Source organism: Equus caballus, chromosome 7, assembly GCF_041296265.1.
Source record: "Equus caballus isolate H_3958 breed thoroughbred chromosome 7, TB-T2T, whole genome shotgun sequence".
In the NCBI taxonomy this organism is placed as follows: Eukaryota; Metazoa; Chordata; class Mammalia; order Perissodactyla; family Equidae; genus Equus; species Equus caballus.
In genome coordinates this window covers 35,352,555-35,372,499 of record NC_091690.1, presented here as the reverse complement: position 1 = coordinate 35,372,499, position 19,945 = coordinate 35,352,555, and the positions used below count along the sequence as shown (strand labels likewise).

Below are 19,945 nucleotides of genomic sequence, written 5' to 3'. Positions count from 1 at the left end.
CTGGCTGTCTAAAGCTGCTCATGGCTTGAGATGGGGATGGGTGTGTGTCTCACTCTGAAGTTCTTTGGAACCTCCACCCCTGTTGTCCCCTGAAAGTCCCCTATGCATGCCCAAGAGCCAAGAGAGTTAGTCCCTTCTGTTCTGCCTCCAGAGATCCTAGTCCTGAAGGAACAGGATCTAGGACAAGTCTTAGGGGGAGGCTGGGAAAAAGCCTGAGCCAAGGAGCTGTGCGGAAGCAGGCAGACCCCCTTAGGGATTCTTCCGGGATTTCTTTGGAGGGAAGGGAAGAGGATGGGAGGGAAGGATGAGGAGAATGGGGAGGACTGGTCGCTTCTCGCACGTCGTCTGTTTTACTGTTGACCAGGTGCAGCACCTGTGTGCACCCCAGCGTAGGACTTCAGCCTCCTCAAGAGGCAGCTTTGTTTTACTGCCCTAAAAAATCAAAGTGCACGTGCTGCTTTGACCAGAAAGCCAACAGGGTCTTTTGCATGGGGTGGGGCCTTGTTATATTTTCTTCCCCATATTTAAATAAGCCTTCATTAAACCTTAGCCCCAGTCCTGAGAGCTTTGAGGGAACTTGAAACCCCTTTCCTAATAAAGTCTAAATCTCTGAGAGCCTAAGAAGCAGTTTAAGTCTCTGTCAGCTTTCCGTCTCCTCTCAGGCGCCACTCTCCTTGTTCCTGGCAAGACCGTCCCTTGGCTCTCTTGCCTTTCCTTCTCCCCAGAGTCCGCTGCAGAGGCAGCTCTGCGTCCTGACTCTTCTAGTCAATTGAACAAACGTCTGTTTGTGTTTTACCCAGCTTTCAGACACACGCTAGGAGCCAGTGAGTCATGCTGGCAGCCCACAGAGTATGACTTGGGAACAGCCCCGTCCCCTGTCGGCCAGACCCCACAGGCCTGGTGGCAAGCAGCTGCGTCTGGACACCTCTGCCGTGTCTTGTTGCACAGACTCCTGGAGTCTGGCACACCGTGCGTCCCTTTGACCCTTGCAGACCCACCAAAGGTAGAAGAGAGACGAAGCCCCTGCGATCTGCACCGGCTCTGCTACCACCTGTGATTAACCTGGTCCTAGAATGGAAGTGTGTTCTTGGGGAAGGAATTAGAGATTTGGAAAGTAAAGAACTCCTAGAAGAGCACATCACTTGCTACAGTTGAATGAGGGGAACATGTGCTGACATATCTTGCTTCCCATCTCCTAGCTTCCTCCCAGTAGGAAAACCTGGGGCCCAGCTGAACCTGCGATCAACCTCTCCCTGTAGGAGCTGGAATTGAGATAACTCTCTGCTAGTGAGAACATCAAGTGTGATTTATTTCGAAATTGCTCAATTCACAGGCTTCGTCTGGAAGCAGCTGCCTTGCTCGTGCTGCCATAGCCCCAGGCGCGCTTCCCAGTGTCCTTGTTTTCATCGTCCCTGAGACACCCGGCCAGTCTTTTCCCCAGTGGTGTGTCTTCCTCATCCTTGCACCTCTAACTTCCACAAGCTGGGCTGAGACTTCTCTTGCAGCCAAGTCATTTAGAGGCACTGCAGCTGAGCCTTCCCTGGTCGTAAAGGCTGGGTAGGAAGTGGGGAGGGGTAGTTGGTGTCTTACCTACCTTAGTTTTAAGACCAAGTGTGACAGAGGGGACCTTTCTGTCCCCTACCTGACTCCCTCAAGCATATTGCACCATCGTCTTAGGGCCTCATGGTGTTGCAGTCACTGTGGTGGTGACGTTGACTGGAGCATCCGTGGATTCTTGTGCAGGACCCGAACTTGGGGTGGTGGGTGCTGTTTCAATGCCTGCAAAGAACAGACATGAGCAAAGGAGAGCGACGCCTTGGGGTGTCTCAGATTGTTCTCAGAGGACAAGAGAGACTGAGGATCACACATAAAACTGTTCTGATACAGGAGTAATTTCTTTGGGATAAAATCCAGCTTACCTGCCTGTGCCTCGGGACCTTCCCTTAAAGCCCTAATTTGATGACTTTGCTCCCTGAGGGTGAAGTGGGAGAGTAGTTAGTGACAACTATTCTTTCCCAGCCTTCCTTTCCAGTTAGAGGAGGATCGTGACCCCTAAAATGACGGGTTCCACACTCACGTGGGAACAAGCAGCTGACCAAGGCCTGTAAGCAGAAAAGGAAAAGGCACATTACTTGAGCAACCCAGGAGAATAACCCTCCCTTCTCTGACAGGCTCTGAACTAGAGACTCAGAAAGCCAGAATGGCGGACGCCAGATGCCTGGTTGGGGGTTGGAGCCCCAACAGACATCTAGCACTGGGGAGAGGTCACGGTGAGGGAAGAGCCCACGTTCCTTGCCTAGGGGAGGCCACATCTCACCTTGGGGTAGATCTAGAACTGGCCACCTTATAGGGTCAGCAACCCCACCCTGCAGCTTGCCACTCACGGGGGAAAGTCTCTGGGTGCCGGGCAGCATACTGGAACACCAGGAGAGAGGCCACCGTTGCCACCACCATTCCCGTGCCTGCTGCACCCAGCACTGCTGGATAGGCACTGAAGGGGGGGTCCGCTAGGAGGGGAGAACGCTGCTTGCATGGGGTAGGTTTAGAGGCGCCCCGGAACCTGGCAGTAGCGGCTTTTAGGTCCTAAGCAGGCTATCCTGCTCATCCGGTTCCCCCTCCACCTGAGGTGGGCCATCAAGAGCAAGGCTTGACCCAGAGCATCTGGGGAGCAGGTCTCTCAGGGAAAGAGCTCTCTGCATGCCTGGTGCTCTTGAGGTTCCGAGTCCCCTGCCAAGTCCCATATTTCTGGCCCAGACCAGTTATCTTGGCAGCATGGGGCTGAAGGGAAGAATGCCATAAATGAAGGAAATCCCAGGATGGAGAGAGAGCAGCAGGAAGCCCAGAACCCACCTGTGCCCCAGGAAGTGAGACTGAGGCACAGGGTTGGGCCCCTACCCTTATTTAATCACCAGCCCCTTGTTCCTGCCTCTTCCTGTTTCTTCTGCTTCAAGCTGAACTATGGCTCCTACCTTTAGACCTGGGGCCTCCGGAGCCTCCCAGGGAGTGATGGAAAGACAGCAGTGGAGATTACCTGAGGACCCCGAGGAGAGGGTGGAGGAGAGGACAGAGACTGGGGATGGAGGAATTCAGTAGGAAGGAAGCAAAGGAACAAAGTAGGGGATGCCCTGTGAAGAGGAAGATGACCAGGTTCAGTTTCGCGGAGAAGGGGTGAGTCCCTCCGTGGCGCTAGCCCCAGCACCTGGTATCTTCACCTCAGAGGGATATCCGGCTGTGCGGTGATTCAGAGCTAGGATGCGGAAGGCATAAAGGACCCCTGGGTCCAAGCCCCCCAGCCGCCGGCCTCTGCTCTCTGGCTCGATGTCACTAGCTGCCGTCTCCCAAGCCCCAGCTCCTGGGCCTGGGACCCTGGCCCTCCGCTGCACCAGGAAGCCCGTCCAGTTCCCAGGGCCGTCGATGGCCCACTGCAGCTGCACCTCCCTCCGGTGTCTCCCGTAGGTCAGGCGGCTGATGGTGACGTTGGGAGGAGCTGGATACCCTGGGGTGGGGTGGGGACACACGTGGGCTCATGCGTACCTACAACCATGCGTGGATGTGTGCCTGTGCACCCGCATCTGTTCCAATTTTGTTGAGAGAGAGCCGGTAGTGTGGAAAAGGCTCTAGACTGGGCTTTGTAGACTTGATCAGTTCTGTGTAGTTCTGGTCTATTTTGCCCTAGACTTACACTTCCGGGCCTCAGTTTCCTTATCTATAAACTGAGGAAAGGAGATTATTCTGACTGCATGGAGTAACGTTTGCCTGTATTCAAGAGAGCATCACATTCCTGCTCACACAGACCATCTGGGTTCCTGCTTTGAGGGCCTGTCTGTGCCTGAGGGAGCTGACGTGTCCAAATTTTGGAGCAGGGAATTCCTGTGCCTAAAGGGCCGTGGCTGAAGGTTTCCCCTCTCCCTCACCACACACACGCACACAACCCCTCACTCACTCAGGACCTCCAACAGGACACTCTGACTGCTGTTGCCCAAGGCGTTGAGGGCTACGCACTGGTAGGTGCCCCTGTGGCGTGCTGGGTCTGCGTCCCGGATTCTAAGGTGGAGCTGGGCACCCTCAGGGTGCAGCGTGTATCCAGAAGTGCCTGATTCCACCTGCCGTCGCTGGGGGCCCAGCCAGAGGAGCTGGGCAGGTGGCATGCCCCCCAGGAGGGCACACCCCAGCCAGGCCTCTCCCCCCTCCAGCACTGACACCTGGGGCTCAGCCACTGCCAGCTGTGGAGCTTCTGCAGGGACAGAGAGAGTGAGGCTGGAAGATGTCCCCTGCGCCCAGGCTCCGGGGAAGGCTTAGAGGTAAGGTGCTGGCCAGCGGTGGAGCGGATGGGAAGGGGAGTGGGGGGCAGCTGAGGGGCTGGGCCAGTCAGCCTCCTCTTTCAGGCTCTCATTCTATGCCAGAGTCCTGTCACAATCTGCTCCATGGTTTACTGATAATAGCAGTGTTCCTCCAGGCTCCTCTCCCACCTCACCGCAGTCTCAGCTCCTACAGACAGGGCTCCTGCCTCATTCACCTCTGCATTAAGCACCTCCCACACAGCCCCTGGCACAGGACCTCCTTCTCCCTAATGGCCCTCACCTCCCCACCCTGGGCACAGGGTGGGCCCATAGCAGGTGCTCAGTTTTTACGGACTGACTTCTAAAGACCCAGAGTTTCAGGTATCAGTGAATCTCCTGGGATGGAATTTCCAGCCCTGAGACTGAGTAATAAGGCAGGGAAATATTTCGGGTTGAGGGCCTCCCTAAAGCCGCTGGAAACATGCTGGTCACCAAGCCTTTGGAGACCAAGATGTAAATCATTTCGTGAGATCTGTTATACGCGACGGCTCCTCTGTTTGCTTTTCTCACATTTTTTTCCTTCAATATTTAACTCTTTTTTTTTCTTGAGTGGGCAATAAATAGGACTGGCAGGGCCAGATGGAGACAGGGAAAGAAACCAGACCAAAAACAAATAGAGGGAGTGAGAGAGGTAGAGAGACACCTCTGACACCTGAAACACTAACACAAGTCAGGAATAGAACCAGGCATCTCAAGCAAGGTGATGCAAATGCGGCAGTCAGAATCTGTCATTGTCTAGATGGGCACCATCCAATAATGAAAGCCCCCAGCCGCATGTGTCTGTGGAGCACTGGAAATGTGGCCAGTCTACACTGAGATGAGCTGTAATTGCAAATACACCAGATTTTGAAAACAGTGTGAAAAAAAAGAATATAAATATCTCATGAATAATTTTTTATTACATCTTGAAATGATAATATATGGAAAATATTGAGTTAAATAAAATGTTTCACTTATTTCTTTTTACTTTTTTTAATGTGGCTACTAGAAAATTTAAAATTATATATATGGTTCACCTTATATTTTTACTGGACAACACAGACCTAGTCCAAACTCCCTGATCTTACGGATCAAAAAAACTTGAGTCCCTGGGAGGTGAGGTGACTCAGTCTCTTGACTCACTTTGCATTCTAGCACAGCCGCCCCCCAGAGCCCGTCATCCTGCTTCCAAAGGGCTGCTCCTCCCACACCAGCCGCAGAACCGAGTCACCATCCCCCACTCACCCAGCTGGAGCCGGCAGTGAGGGTCAGGGACCCTGAGTGGGTGAGTGCCTCGGCAGGTGAACTCTCTGCCAGTCAGATCTTCCTGGGCCTGCAGGAGGTGGACGGCCAGCGAGGAGCTGCTGCCGCCCAGGGGCTGCTGCTGTCCATCAAGCCAGCTCAGCACGGCAGGGGGCTCACCTCCAGGCCACTCACACCTCAGCATGATGAACTGGTCTCTGATTGTGCCTGTGGTCCAGCAGGTGGGGCTCAAGAGGGGTTCCCCTGGATAGGAAATGATGGTTCGGCATGACCCAACAGGTGGAGGAATGGCTTGGCAGGCCTACCGCATATCTCGCTCCTTAATTTATTGCTTCACTAACTCATTCATCCCTGTACTCATTCATTCATTCATTCATTCACTCACTCATCATGTATTGAGGGCTGATCACGTACCAGAGAAACAGTGGGAACAGACACTAAGCAAACAATTACAACATAATTTGATGAGTGCTAGAGTATCGGTAGAAAGACAGACTCTAGAGGAGGAGGACTTTGCAGACAGGATGACATTTGAACTTGGTCTTGGTAGATGGGAGGGAGTTTCCAAGGCAGAGATAAAGCTAAAGGCACATTTCAAGACCAACATGCAATCGAGCCGTAGAAGTACAGTGCGAGGTTGAGGAGAGACTGCTGACCCTGGAGGCTGGGAGACAGGTAGGGCATCACAGGGCTCCAAGCCCGAATTGAGGAGGACAGGGCACAGTGCAGATGGAGACCAGGGCTGGAGTGGAGAGAAGGTGGGAGGTAAGGTCTGAGCTCAGTGCTGCCCACCTCCTTGTTAACATGGCAAGTCTCAGAGAGTTTGTGGTCTGGAGCTTCACCCCAGATCTGAGGGCCCCTCTAGGTGTCTCCTCTGGCCCCCACGACCCCTCTGCCTGGAGTGTCAGAGACCTGCTGCTTCCTGTGTCCACTCACAGAGCGTGATCCTGCAGAGGGCGGGCAGTGCCAGGGCTGGGTGCTGGCCAGTGCAGGTGAAGACACTGCTGTTGGGGAGCTCTGTGGCTGCACGACTCCAGGTGACATTGCTGGGGGCAGTGGGGCCAGTTCCCTGGGGCCCTTCCCACTGCAGCTGGGCAGCTGGAAGCCCCCCAGGCCAGGCACAGACAAAAGTCACAGCCCCAAGGGTGGGGAGCACAGCACAGGAGGGCCGCCCCTCAGGGGGATCTGCATGGGGAAGTGAGTGAGGATGGGGCTGGAGGCCGGGGCTGTTAAGGGTAAGGGAAGTAGGGACAAGTGGCGAGTGGGGAAAGATTGATCCCTCTGAGGGACTGGTGAGGAAAAGGCTGAGTCAAGGGGAGGGGATTATGGGGTAGGCAGGAGTTCAGAGTCCCTGGAGAATCCCAGAGAACACGCCGCCCCCCCCCCGCCCCCCCCCCCCCGCCCCCGCCCAGGGAAGCCCCCATCTCCTGTTCTCTTCATTGCCCCTGGACACTATGCCTCCCTGTCATTACTCTGCCCTTCTCTGTGCCTCAGTTCAGCCCCCAGGGCTATGGGAATAATTACTTGGGGAGGGAGCTATATAGGGTTTGGGGCTTCCCGTCTCCCTACCCCTTCCTGTGGATTTCTTAGCCTCTCCCCCGGGGCTCTGCAACTCTGTTTGGTTCCCCAGACCTCCCTCCCCCACCAATTTTGACACCACTTTCCACAAGGCACCTGGGGTCTGCCAGAGCACAGGCCTGTGGTGGCCCCTACCCACACACTCACAGTAGATGGTGAGCCGGACAGTGGTCTGTGTGCGGCTGTCCAGGCGGCTGTTGTGGGCCAGGCAGGTGTATAGGCCTGTGTGGGTGCGGCCAGCGCTGGCGATGATGTAGGTAGGCCCAGCGTGGACCTGAGTGTGGTCACGGAGCCACGCATAGTGACTAGGCGGGTTGGATGCAGCCAGGCAGTTCAGGGTCACCTCTTCCCTCTCACTGGCCCAAAAGCCTTCCTCAATGAAGCCCGGCGGCTCTACGGTGATCACAGGATTGTCTGGACCATCTGGAGGGCAAGGAAGTCTTGTCACACCGCTCCAATCTTCATTCCTTCATTCACTCATATAATCACTACTGAATTCATCCACCATTCAACAAGCATGTATTATGCACCAACTGTGCCAACCATTATGCTAGCCCCCAAGGAACTCAGAGCCCAGTGGCCAGAGCACAGTCTAAGTAGGTGATCAGAGTCCGGGGAGGTGAGCACCATAGGCTGTGGGAGCTCAGGAGGGCAGCTGTGACTCTGGGAGGCTTCCCTGAGGGACTGGCGGGCTGGGCTGAGGTAGGGGGACGGGCCAGAGTTGGCTAAGCAGAGGAGCGGCAGGGAGCCCAACCCTCCCAGTTTGCCCGCAATTGAGGGGTTTCCTGGAACTGGGCTGGTTGGTGCTCCTAGACTGGAGAGGGAAGAAAACAGAGTGGGAAGGTACCCTGAGCATGATCCCAGCAGCCAGCCCTTCGCAGCTCCTTGAGTCCCGACCTTTCCCTCTCTCCTAAGCCCCCACTCCCCCTGACTCCCAGAGAGGACTGAATTCCCTGCCTGCTTCCATTCTGCTCCCACCTCTTTCCCAAGAACTGCTCAACTGTCTGCTCCCCAGCCCTCAGTTTACAATTCCCACAAACCGCCTGCGACAAGACAGACAGGACGCCGTTAGTCCTTGCTCCTTAAATCCTCCAGACCGACACTGTCCAAGAGATATATACGAGCCACAGAGGTTTTAAATTTTCCAGTAGCCAAATCTTAAAGAGGAAAAATAAGCAAACCCAACCAAGCCAAAAAACACTAGTAGGTTTTAATAATATATTTTATTTAACCAAATACCCAGAATATTGTCATTTCAATGTATAATCAATATAAAGTTATTGACAAACTATTTTCTATATATTTTTTAGATGCTCTTGAAAGTCCAGTGTGCGTTTCACACTTGAGCCTGTCTCAAGTTTGACCAGCCACGTCTCAAGTGCTCGAAGCCATGCGAGTGTCTACCGCGCTGGACAGTGTGGCTCTAGACCGTCCTAGCCTCCTCTTTCACACAAACTTCTGATTTCTTTTTATTTGTAAAGTTAATTTTGTTTTTTAATTTTCAGAAGTTCATTAGCATTACATGTTCTCCTCTTTACTGAAATAACAGGTCTGGTCTTTCATCCACTTTTATATGAGGTTGCCGCTTCTTCCTCATTGGTTGTTTTGGTTCTTTGCATGGTCTAAAAAGTAATCCTTTGCTACAGGTGATCTAAAGACAAACTTCTGATTTCTACCTTCAGGCTCTCAGCCTCAGACTTGCGACCAACTTGCTGCCCTCTCTTCCCACCAGGGGCCTTCCACCCCATTTCCTCAGGGTTCACTTGGTCCCTGAAAGTCATTCGGGCTCAACCCAAAGACGGAATTTCTGGGCCACACCTAAAATTATGGGTAAAATTGTGACTATAAATGTATGCATGTTCCTGAGAAGAGGAGACCATGACCTTAAAAAACTTCAATCCCCTTGTACTGGAGCCTTTTGGGCCCCTGTGCCCTAGGTACAGTGCCCTGAGGCTCTTGCCTGTTGGAGCCTCTTGGAGATCTGGGGCCCTCCTGGGGATCCTGAGGTGTGTCAGGAAGCTGAGGGTGGGTGGGTAGGGGGGTGCCAGCCCTGACCCCCACCCCCAGTCTGACTCACAGATGACATCCAGGAAGGCTCCTTCACTGTTCAGCCGGTTGACAGCGTTGTGGGCACTGCACATGTACCAGCCCAGGTGTGTCCTGTTGACTGGGTCCAGGTGGAGAAGTCTCTTCGTGACCCCCACCAGCGCTTCCCAAGAGCCTTGGGGTGCCTGATGCTGCCAGGCAAAGGTCACGGGCTCGGTGCCCTCCCGCACTGCACACGTGGCCACCACGGAGGTCCCCTCCACTGGGGACGGGTCACTCAGCCGCACCTGAGGCTTCGAAACAGGCACTGGCCAGAGGAAGGAGAGGCCCTGTGTTTGTTATAGCAGACCCAGGCTGTGCCGGGCTGGGTGCAGCTGCCCAACCCTTGCTGGCTGGGGGCTGGCCTGCCCCCTATGCCCTGAAATATCCCCTCCTCGTGATCCCAGGTTTCCTCTCTCCCTGGAGGCAGGGCCCTGTAGAACCTGGGCCCAGAAGAATACACTGGGAAGCACACGCAAATAGAAGCAAAGCAGCATGCAAAGCAGCTCCAGTCAGCCAGGGTCCCGGCAAGGCTCCTCACCCAGCACGGCCAGAGCGAGGTAGGAGTAGGTGGCGTGGAGCTGGCCGCCGGCCACGTGCAGGGCCTGGCACAGGAAGTGGCCGCGGGCACCCTCCCGCAGCTCCCTCAGCACCAGGCTGCTGTTCTGCAGACTCACGGCCCCCAGAGCCGAGGCCCCGGCCTCCACCTTGGACTCTGCTCCATTGGTGACGGCCACAGGATGGGGAATCAGTGAGCCTAGGGGCGTGAAGCTCCAGAAGACCACCAGAGGGGCAGGCCGGGAGCCACAGGCCAGCTCCACAGAGCTGCCCCTCACTCCTTGGATGGATGCGGCCTCCTCTGCACTGGCTCCGAGGGTCGGATGGGGCTGCCCTGGGGACAGAGTGGCAAGGCAGGACGTCTGGGCTGTTCTGGGTTCTCCTGCTCCTCCTCCTCACCCAGAACTTCTGTTTTATTGTTCTGCAGACCCGGCCAACAGGACAGGGCTTGATGAAGACGGCATAAGCCCTTTTGCAGCTGGTGGGCAAGAGAGTTTCTGAGGGAGCCTGCGAGTTTCCTGTTTGGATGTGCTGTAGGAGTGGGCTGGGTGGGAGAATCCTTGACTGAGACCAGGGAAGGGACTGGAGTAGAGGTTCCCATCCTCGTGGGTCATCAGACCACGTGGAAAGCTTGAGAAAAATATAGATTCCTGGGGCTCATCCCAGACTACTGAGTCAGAATCCCCGGGGCAGGGGGCTGGGGGTCAGGAATCTGTAATTTTAACATGCATCCAGAAGTCAATCTGATGATCAGCCAGATGGTGACCCCTGAGACTCAGGAGATCTACACGGCCTCAGGCACTTCAGGCTCTGGAGGTTTCTGCGTAAGGATTCTGGGGGGATTCCAGACCCACGGCAGCAAAGGGAGGACGACCCCAGCCTGCCATCAGCCCATCCAGCACTCATTCATTCATCAACTGTTCATTACGGAGGGCCTGCTCCATGCCAGGCGCCCAGGTTACAGTGACAATGAGACGCCCCATCCCTGCTCTCACGGAGCTTTCAGTCTGTCAGACATTGAAAGTCATTATGGGGTGAGGCAGGCAAGAGGTGCTCTTTTCTGCTCAGGGCCTAGCACAAAGCACAGTGTCTGCCCGAGCACCATGGTCTGCTGCCCCTTGTGGCCAGGAGACTATAAAGAGCCTCAGCAAACTTATGAAAATAAATCTCGGAGGACGATAGAGCTACAGGAGTAATTCACACGGCTTCCACTTGCCAAGTGCCTCCTTTGTGCGGTGCCCTGTCCTGGACTCTTCACGTGCATCGCCTACTGACCTTAATTGCGGTAACACCCCCTGAGACTCTGAAACATGAAATCCCTTTGTCTAAAACCACACAGTAGGAGGTGGAGCTGGCATTGGAGCCCCGTTGAAGCTCCAGTCTCAGACGCTTCCCACTGCTACCAGCTTCTCCAGAGAGAGACAAGGAGAAGACAGGCATGGAGTCGGAGGAAGGGACAAAGGCAAAATTCCAGTGTTCAATTACCCAGACACCGATTCTTTGCAACCCCGTGGATGCTGATTTGGCCCAACTACCAGCATCTCTCACCTAGACTGTTGCGATGCTCTCTCAGCTGCTCTCAGCTCCTGAAAACCATCTGGCTTGGAGGAAACTTTCTGAAACCCAGACCTGACCACATCACTCCATGCGTCCAACCTGACAGTGGCCCTCGGGATAGCTTCCAGCTTTTTCAGGTGATTAATGTGGGATGCCCTCTGTGTTCCAGCCCTGCCTCCCCCACCTGGCATATAGTGGTTGCTCAGAGCATGCTGGCTAATGTCTAGCAGATGAACAAAGTTAATGGACTTCATTGAGTGGCTACTCAAGTGCAAAAGGAGGATCCCGAGGAAAAAAGAGGAAGAAATAATGAGAGGTGAGTGGGGAATGGGCCACCGTGGAGAGGTGGTCTGAGTATCACTCACCTGAGACCCCTCGATACAGAAGGCAGAGGGGTGTCAGCAGCAGGAGACTGACCCACCAGGGCCCCATCTCCCTGGGTGGCCTCCTGTCTGAGGCCTGTCTGACTCTCAGGCTCCCTCTCCCCAGGGCAAAGCCCAGCCCTGGAAGGACTCAGGTTGCCAACCTCAGCCCTTCTGACACTTCCACCCCCGCTCTCCTGTTACCCTCTCTGCTCCGATTAGGGGTGAATTATTTACCAGACGATTCATTCCATCCATTGCAGAGTTGGGGAGGGCAAGACCAGGCTGGGGCAGACCAAGGGGAGGACCCTGAGCTCCCTGCATTTTCATTTTAATGATATGATCAAATTAGAGAGTCACAGAGCAAAGGGCTGGAAAAGGCCCCAACCTCATCCAGCCCAACCATCTGCCCAGCGCAGGCCTCCTGCCTGCAGCCCTCCAGACCACAGGGGTCAGGAGATTCGGACGCACCTTTCAATGCCCTCTGGCCCCTCCCTGTTCTTCGTGTTTTGTTGGGAGAAGCTGCTGGAGTGGTGGAAGGAGCTCTGGAGTCAAACACCCCCAGGGTTTGGGTCTAACTGACAAACTGCGAAATGTTAGGAAATTTCTGAGCCTCTCTGAGCTTTGGCTTCTTCACAGACAAATGGGGATGATAACACTTTCTTTCTTGTAAAGATTATTGTGAATATTGAATGAAAAAACTTATATTAGCATCAGGGGTCTTCTTGGGTACTAGTACAGTCCTATTTCTTGACTTGGGTCACAGTTCATCAAGCTGCACATTCATGTTTTATATACTTTTATATACACTTGATAAAATTCACACACATGCACGCACGCACACGCACACGGATGAAGTGTCCAGCATGTAGGCAGTACACCATCAGTCATGCTCCTGGTTAGATCTGACCTACAAAGTCTACACCCTGCAGCTGGAATGGAGAGCAGCTTTCCTGCTGGTCAGGGCTCTCTGAATCCTGGCACTCTCCCTCTTTCTCTCAGCATGTCCTGCTGCCCTAGCTGTCTTTGAGTGAAGCCTGAGATAAGGTCAGAGTTTTCCATCCTCTGGGGGCAGGGTTGGGGGCAGGGTAAGATTCCTGAACCCCAGTGAGACGGGGGATCTGATATCTGGTGTCAGGTTCGTCACGGCTCAGCTGGGACAGGAGCTGTCAGAACTGAGTGCCAGGCAAGCTCCTCCTGGGCCCAGAGATGCTCACCATGGCACTCTCGGCCCTTCACTTGCCCTGGAACAGTGGACAGACCCTGTTCTACTCTCATTCAACCCATGGCCAAGGTCCCTCCATGCCCTCCTTGGGTCTTGAGCCCCCAGTCCCTTCTAACTCAGCTTTGAGCCGAATGGTAGATGGTCCCTGAGAGTCGGGCTCCCATGTGGTGAAGATGTCACATGTTCCCCTGACCCTACTGACCAGTCCATACGGCACACTCCTTTTGATCCCCTCACCCCAAACTGGGAATGTTTTCAGCACTCCATTAGACCTTCCTTTGGGAGCAAAGAATGGGGATCTGGGACTGCCATCTGCCTCAGAGTGGGCAGCAGGCCCTGGCTCTGGAGAAAATGTGAGAATCCCGCAGGGCGAGTCGGGAAGCCTTTGAAGGATGCTCTGGCCGGCAGCGAGGGCTTGTGTGCACCTGAAGTTCTCTATTCTGCTTGTGGGATTAGCCTCTTTTTCTTTCTCACTCAGAGCCATCAGGTCATGGATGACTTGGGGGGTTCTCCACAACCCACTCTGTCCCCTTAGTAAGGGAGACCCTGGAAGGAGGAGTCAGGGAATAAGGTGTATTACCCAGGATTCTCCAGAGAAACAGAACGAATAGGATGTGTGTATATATAGAAAGAGATTCATTATAAGGAATTGGCTCACATGATCATGGGGGCTGGCAAGTCCCGAGATCTTCAGTTGGCAAGCTGGAGACCTGGGAGAGCCCATGGCATAAGTTCGGGTCTGAAGGCTGGCAAGCCGGAGACCCAAGAAGAGCTGATGTTTCAGTTCGAGTCCAAAGGCAGAAAAAGACCGAAATCCTAGCTCAAAGCAGTCAGGCAGGAGGGGTTCCCTCTTATTTTGGGGAAGGTCAACCTTTTTGTTCTATCCAGGCCTTCAACTGATTGATGAGGCCCACCCTCACGAGTCGAGGGAGCGATCTGTTTTACTCAGTCCACTGATTCAAACGTTAGTCTCATCCAGAGACATCCTCACAGACACATCCAGAATAATGTTTGTCCAAATATCTGAGTACCCCGTGGCCCAGAGAAGTTGATATAAAGTTAACCATCACAGAGGCGAAGTGTGTCCTGCATCCTATGCCCTGGCTCTGCCAGACCAGGCCCCCCAGGGCAGAGCTGCAGCCCCTGTCTGGAAGGGACCAGGAGGCAGGACTGGAGTGGGATTGCTGGCTCGGGCTGCTGTCTCTGCTGCTGTGGGAGCTCAGTGGTCAGGGGAGACAAGGTGAGGGGACTTTCACTTTTGAGAGACTAGAGAGCACAGCGGTCAGAACACAGCTTTGCCTCTTTATTACTGTGGATCTTAGCATGTTGCTTATCCCCTCTGAGCTTAAGTTTCTTCATTTCTATAATCATTTTCCTGAGAAGAATAAATGAGTTTATGTACATATAGCACATACCTATTAAAATTACTTATGCCCCTTGACCCGAAGAATGTAAACAATTAATTCAACACACATTTCTTGAGCATCTACTAAGGTAAGGCACTGTGCTGTATATGGTAGGGCACCTTCCTTTCTCCTATCTGCTTTCTCGAGGAGCGTCTGCCAAGCCAGGGAAACCTGGTACTGTGCTTTGCTCTGGGTAGGCTCAGTGCCCAGGCCATGGGGCAGGTGCTGCAGGCTCCCAGGTCTGGGTGCCTGCTTTTCATCTTCCCCTCCTGCTCAGGCTTACTCCACCCTGACTGGGGGGACCCCATCCACAGCCCACCTTGGTCCCCAGGCCTCACATCAGCACCTCTATTCATTGCTCTGGGAGATCCTGGAGGGAGGGAGAGGAGACAGCGCGGAGTCAGGAGCAATGAGGGGTCAACCCTGGAGGGGTTTCTCAGCTAAACTATGAAAAGAGGTGTTTGGAAGGATAGACTCGAGCATCCAGACTCTTGAGTAGTTTGAGCTGAAATTCTGGAGAGCCAGGTAGAAGGCTCTGAATGGGGCAGTGGGCCCTCCCTTGCAGCACAGGAGGCACCTCCGCAGCCTTCTGGAGAGATGGCCCTGCAGCCTCTCCCACTGACCACCATTGGGTGGGCATTGCACTAGCTGCACGACCTTGGACAAGAAGCATAGCCTCTCTGAGCCTCCTCCTCCTCAACTCTAAAAGAACGTAATAATAGCTACCTCTTCAAGTTATCGGACAGGTAAGATGCAACCACACATGTCAAGCACCTAGCACACAGTAAGCTTTCAATAATTGTTCATTCTCACCCTCTTTCTCTTTAGGTTGAACTGGAATCTTCTTCCCTGGCACTTCTATCCTTGAGGTTGAGTTCTCCATTGAAGCTTTGCAAAATTATTCAAATCCCTCTTCCAACTGAAAGTCATCTAATATTTGCAACAGCATGTCCAGCCCTTCTCTTCTCTGCCTGAATAATAATTAGAGTTACCACTGATTGCCAGGCATGTGCTATGTGTGCTAGGCGTTTCCAACACTCCATGAGATAGTTCTGCTACCTGCATTTTACAGTGGGCTCAAATTCTCTCCACATTTCCCCCGATGACTTGATTTCCCACGCACCATGTTGCTCCCCACCTTTGGGCATCTCCAGTTTGTCCCATCCACCTGAGGCTGTGTTCACCCTGGGCTGGCCAGAGGCCTGTGGAACTGCTAACTTCCTGCTCTCTGATGAAAAGATTCAAAATTGTTCTCAGTTACTACTCTGTTAGAGTTTCGTTTGTCCGTCTGGTTAACGTTTATTTCCTGGCCACCGTGTACCAGGGCCTGTTCACTCTACTGCTTTCCTGGGCCCTCACCTGGCCCAGGAGGAAGGCTGGACAGAACTTAGTGTTCTGAGAGGAAATGGCAGCTCCATGGGGCTCCCCAGGTCTGTTGACAAGGCAGTGGTGTGGCTGCCACAAGCTCCCAGGTTTCTGGCCGCTGCTTACTTTCTGGGAGCCTTCTGCCTTCCTCTGGGCAGTGGCGTGTCAGACTGTGGTACTTGTTAAACTCAGGGTGAGATGTCTCTCGTCCCTGGCCTCTTCCTGCCTTGCACTCACGTCTCCGCTTCTCTGAGCCAACCAGCAGGCCCCTTCTTTTGTGCTGTGAGTTTTAACCCAGCTCTCCAGCCTGTTGCGACCATTTTGAATCCTGATTCTGAAACCCCAGGCTTTTAGAAGAATAGAATGTGGAAGGACAGGGACAGCTGGGCTGGAGCAGAGGAAGCAGATGCTCCTGGAAGTAAATGGCTTTTCCACGTGTGTCCATGTGTGCCTTGTCAGAGGCCAACCATAGGCCCTCAGGGACCCCAGCAGGAGATGAGCCAAGGGCTGGAGAGGAAATGGGCCAGAGGCTCTGCAGTCGACATGGCTCCCGCTGCGTTCATGGCTGAGAGGAGGAGGGGGGAGAGCAAGAGGGACAGAGGGCCCTGCAGGGGTCACCGCTTAGTCACTTTGTAAACTGCTCCTTGGAGACCGGAGAGGAAATGAATGAGGCCCTAGATGGAGGGGTGAAGAAAGGGAGCCCAACAGATCAGGAGAGGAAGGAAGGGGAGGCAGGGGTAGGCAGAGGCTGGGGTGTGATGGTGGAGGCCAGAGCCCCCCAGGGCCACAGGGAAGGAGGCCTGGTTTCCGTGCCAGCTCTGCCTGGTGATTAACCGTGCGTCCACCTGATTGACCGCTCCCGGAGTCCTTTCGCAGCCAGCCCTTCCCACCCGCCATGGGCAAGACGCCCCATTTCTCTGGGCCTCCGTTTCCTGATTGGTTAGGAATGTGATCATAAGGCTGTCCAGCCACTTCTCGGGTTGTTGTAGGAGCGGGTGGGTGGACAGGGAGGAGAGGACTGTGAAAAGCACAAACCGCTGTACGGAAACGGGGGTGTAGAGAGAGAGATCTTGGAATCAGGTCAGCGTTCAGATGCTGGCTCCGTTGCCCACTAGCCGAGTGACATCAGACAAATTACTGCCCCCTCCGAGTCTCAGTTTTCCCCTGAAAAAAGGGCTAATTGTTTATTAGGCAATGTCAGAAGATGATTGTCAATTTTGCTGTGTATAATTTTTTTATGACTATGTAAGACAACGTTTCTGGTTTTTTTAATGAAAAGTAAAATATTCAGGGATGAGACGTGATGGTGTCTTTAGTTGACTTTAAGACATTTCTGCAAAAATAAAGTAGATAAGTTCTGGCCAGGTCTTTAGTTTCACATTGCCTCAGAGATTTTTACAGGGCGGAAGCAGAACCTGCTCCACACCAAAGTGAGCAGCATTTCCCTATTTTTGTAAAAGCCTAAATTCATTGAAAAGTTGTGTGAAGTGTTCCCAGTGGAAGTGGCGAGAAGGAGAAGAGAGAGTGCCTTTGGCAGCAGTTAGAGTGGAGGAGAAGAGATTTCCCTGAGTGTAGGGACAGGTCAGAGGTCACTGGGTCCCTGGAGAGGATGAAGCAGAGAGGCCAGGCCCCTGACCTGCAGGGCGGAGAAGTGGAAAGCCGTCTGCGTTGATGTTACAGGCCCTCTGAAGGTTTGAACAACAAGAACGCCAGCAGCAGCCAATTTGGCCCCGAGGTTAGAAGCGTCTCCCTGTTTTTGGTACCTCATAAGCCTGCTGGATTCTGGTGGGACTCTGGGAGGGCAGGGGTCCCTTGTAATGGAGTCAGCTTTATTTGATTTTAATGAAACAAAGGAATGGATGCTCTTGCACACCTAAGTCTGTGGAGTAAGATTCACACCCACCTCACTGCTGTTTGATGATTAGTCGTGTTATTATTATGAAATAGACCGGAGCTGGGGCCACGACTCGGTTTCAGAGTGTGAATGCTGCTCCCCTGAGAGGAGTGCTCGGGAGCACTGGAGGTTCTCCCCCGGTGAAGGACCCAGGCTCTCCCCTGCTCCATCGGGCAATGGGGCTTTTACCCTGCCCCAGTGACAGTGTTCAGACAGTTGTCTGTGGTTGAGGACCTGGGTGGAGAGCTCAGCCTTGGCTGGACCCAGTGGCTGTCTGTCCAGACAGGGCCGAGGGGGAGCCAGGCCAGGCACTCGAGGTCTGTGGAGGAAGCCAGGGCCCAAGGAACCCTCGTGTCTCTCTCTCCGTCTTCGGGCCTGGTCTGCTTCCCCTTCCCCCTCCCAGTGTTCTCCCCCAACCTGGCTAGATTCTCTGAGTTCCCTGGCTGGGGAGCAGGAAGGGGTAGGGAGTTTCCAGAATGTTTCTATAGAGCTCCAAGGGGAGGCTTGGCAACTGGAAATTGTCAGGCGTCTCCTTGGCAACTAGCAGCCAAATAATTCTGGAAATGGAGGAGGGAGGGGAGGTCTTTGCAGCACGGCCAAGAGAAGCAGCCCTCAGCCCCCAGAAAACTTGAATTCCTCATTACCTATGTCAGTCGGTCTCTGGTCAAGAGACAGAAACCACGCCAGTTAGTTGAAGGGAGAGAATTTAATATAAAGAATTGATAACTAGGTATAAAATTGTTAATTAGGTAATGGGAGGGTAACGAGAATGTTAGGTATCATGGAGGTTGCAGCAGTAGGAGCAGCTACCAGTCCTGGGGCTGGGAAAACCAAAGGAAGAGGCTGGAATTACTAAACCTTAGACATTTCAAAGAGGGAACCCAGAGCCTGGGACCTAGACCTCTGAGGAGGAGGCTCCGAGCAAGAAGGAAGTCCCCCTGGGCTTGTGCCCAGACCTCTGAGGAAGGGGCACCTGCCAGCTGGTGCTGGGGTCTCTGGGGCAGGGGTGTGGAGATGGGGGTGGATGATGAAGCTGCAAGTGGTAGAAAAACTGCAGACTGGATTCAGCGGCTGCTTCAGGATGGGCCTGCTGCTGCTGGGGAAGAGCCATTGTTGGGGTGACACTCACAGGGACCATATAGATGCAGACAGTAAGGAGCATGTCCTCTTTTCTTCCTCCAGCCTGCAGCCTCCCCCAGGGGCTCTTATTGGGAGAACCTAACAGGGAAGAGCTGACAAAGCAGAAATGTGGGTTCACAGGGCCCGAGGCCAGCATCCCAAAGCAGTGTATAGAGGATGGGTCTGGAGCTGAGAAGCAAGAACCTTAAAGTATTAGTCACTGAGGGGTGGGAAGTGCTCATCTTCCAGCCCCAGCTTCAGTGGAGAGACCAGTGCGGAGCACACAGTAGGTGTTCCGCCACGGTAGATTCCTGAAAGGGTGCCTGGGCAGGCCTTCCTGGACTTACTCTGGCTTATCTTGAAGAGTTACTGACGTTCACAGCCTCTGACAGCTGGAAGGAATTTGTATAATGTAATGATGAAAACAACAGCAGTGAGGAGTATTTAGATGAGAGTGGCCTTAGGAAAACTAACTATAAATCACTGTGATCAAATCATACGTAAAGGACAAGCTAAATAGATCCATGGGACAGAAATAGAAGCAAGTCCAGAAATATATCTCAGGACATGGGGATTATAGTATACGATTAAGGTGGTGTTTCAAACCAGTGGGGAAAAGGATAGTTTATTTAATAAATTGTATAGGCACGACTGGCTATCTGTTTGAAAAAACAAGACAAAGTTAAGCTTTCTACCTCACAAGTTATTAAAATAAATTTCAAATAGATGAAAGATTTAAATGTACTTAAATTTAAACATTTAAAACAATTTAAATATTGTTTTTTCCATTTAAACAATTTCATGAGGAAATATTTAAAACAATTTTAAACAATATTTGAAACAATTTAAATATTTAAAACAAGTTAATGAGGAAAAAATTAGGAGAATATTTATACCGTCTAGGGTCTAAGGAGATTTTTCTAAACAAAACAGAAAATCCAGAAGCTATAGAGGAAAAGATAGACATCAAATGTTTAGATTTTAGAAGGATAAGACAACATATACAAAGTCAAAAGACAAATTATAGACGGGAGAAAATATTTTTATATACACCATGATAAAGAGTTAATATCTATAATACACAAAGAGCTGCTACACACAACAAGAAAGAGAAATAACCGAGTAGAAAAATGGACAAAACATATGACTAGGTGATTCATGGAAAAGAAAATCCACTTGGCCAATACGTTTATGGAAAGATGCGCATCTGCACT

At 52.8% G+C, this 19,945-nt stretch overlaps 1 protein-coding gene across 1 annotated transcript; it reads right to left on the bottom strand.

Annotated features, from left to right (window-relative positions):
- Positions 1 to 1,432: 1,432 nt before the first annotated feature.
- On the bottom strand, positions 1,433 to 11,792 carry VSIG10L2 (V-set and immunoglobulin domain containing 10 like 2). Its single transcript, XM_070273522.1, has 12 exons — positions 11,726 to 11,792; positions 9,787 to 10,137; positions 9,238 to 9,513; positions 7,308 to 7,583; positions 6,519 to 6,767; positions 5,565 to 5,825; positions 3,944 to 4,234; positions 3,200 to 3,496; positions 2,385 to 2,507; positions 2,078 to 2,102; positions 1,920 to 1,972; positions 1,433 to 1,779 (listed from the first exon to the last, which is right to left on the bottom strand). Exons 1-12 carry the CDS (start codon positions 11,790 to 11,792, stop codon positions 1,682 to 1,684), a joined length of 2,367 nt encoding a protein of 788 aa, XP_070129623.1. The 3' UTR covers positions 1,433 to 1,681.
- Positions 11,793 to 19,945: the final 8,153 nt, after the last annotated feature.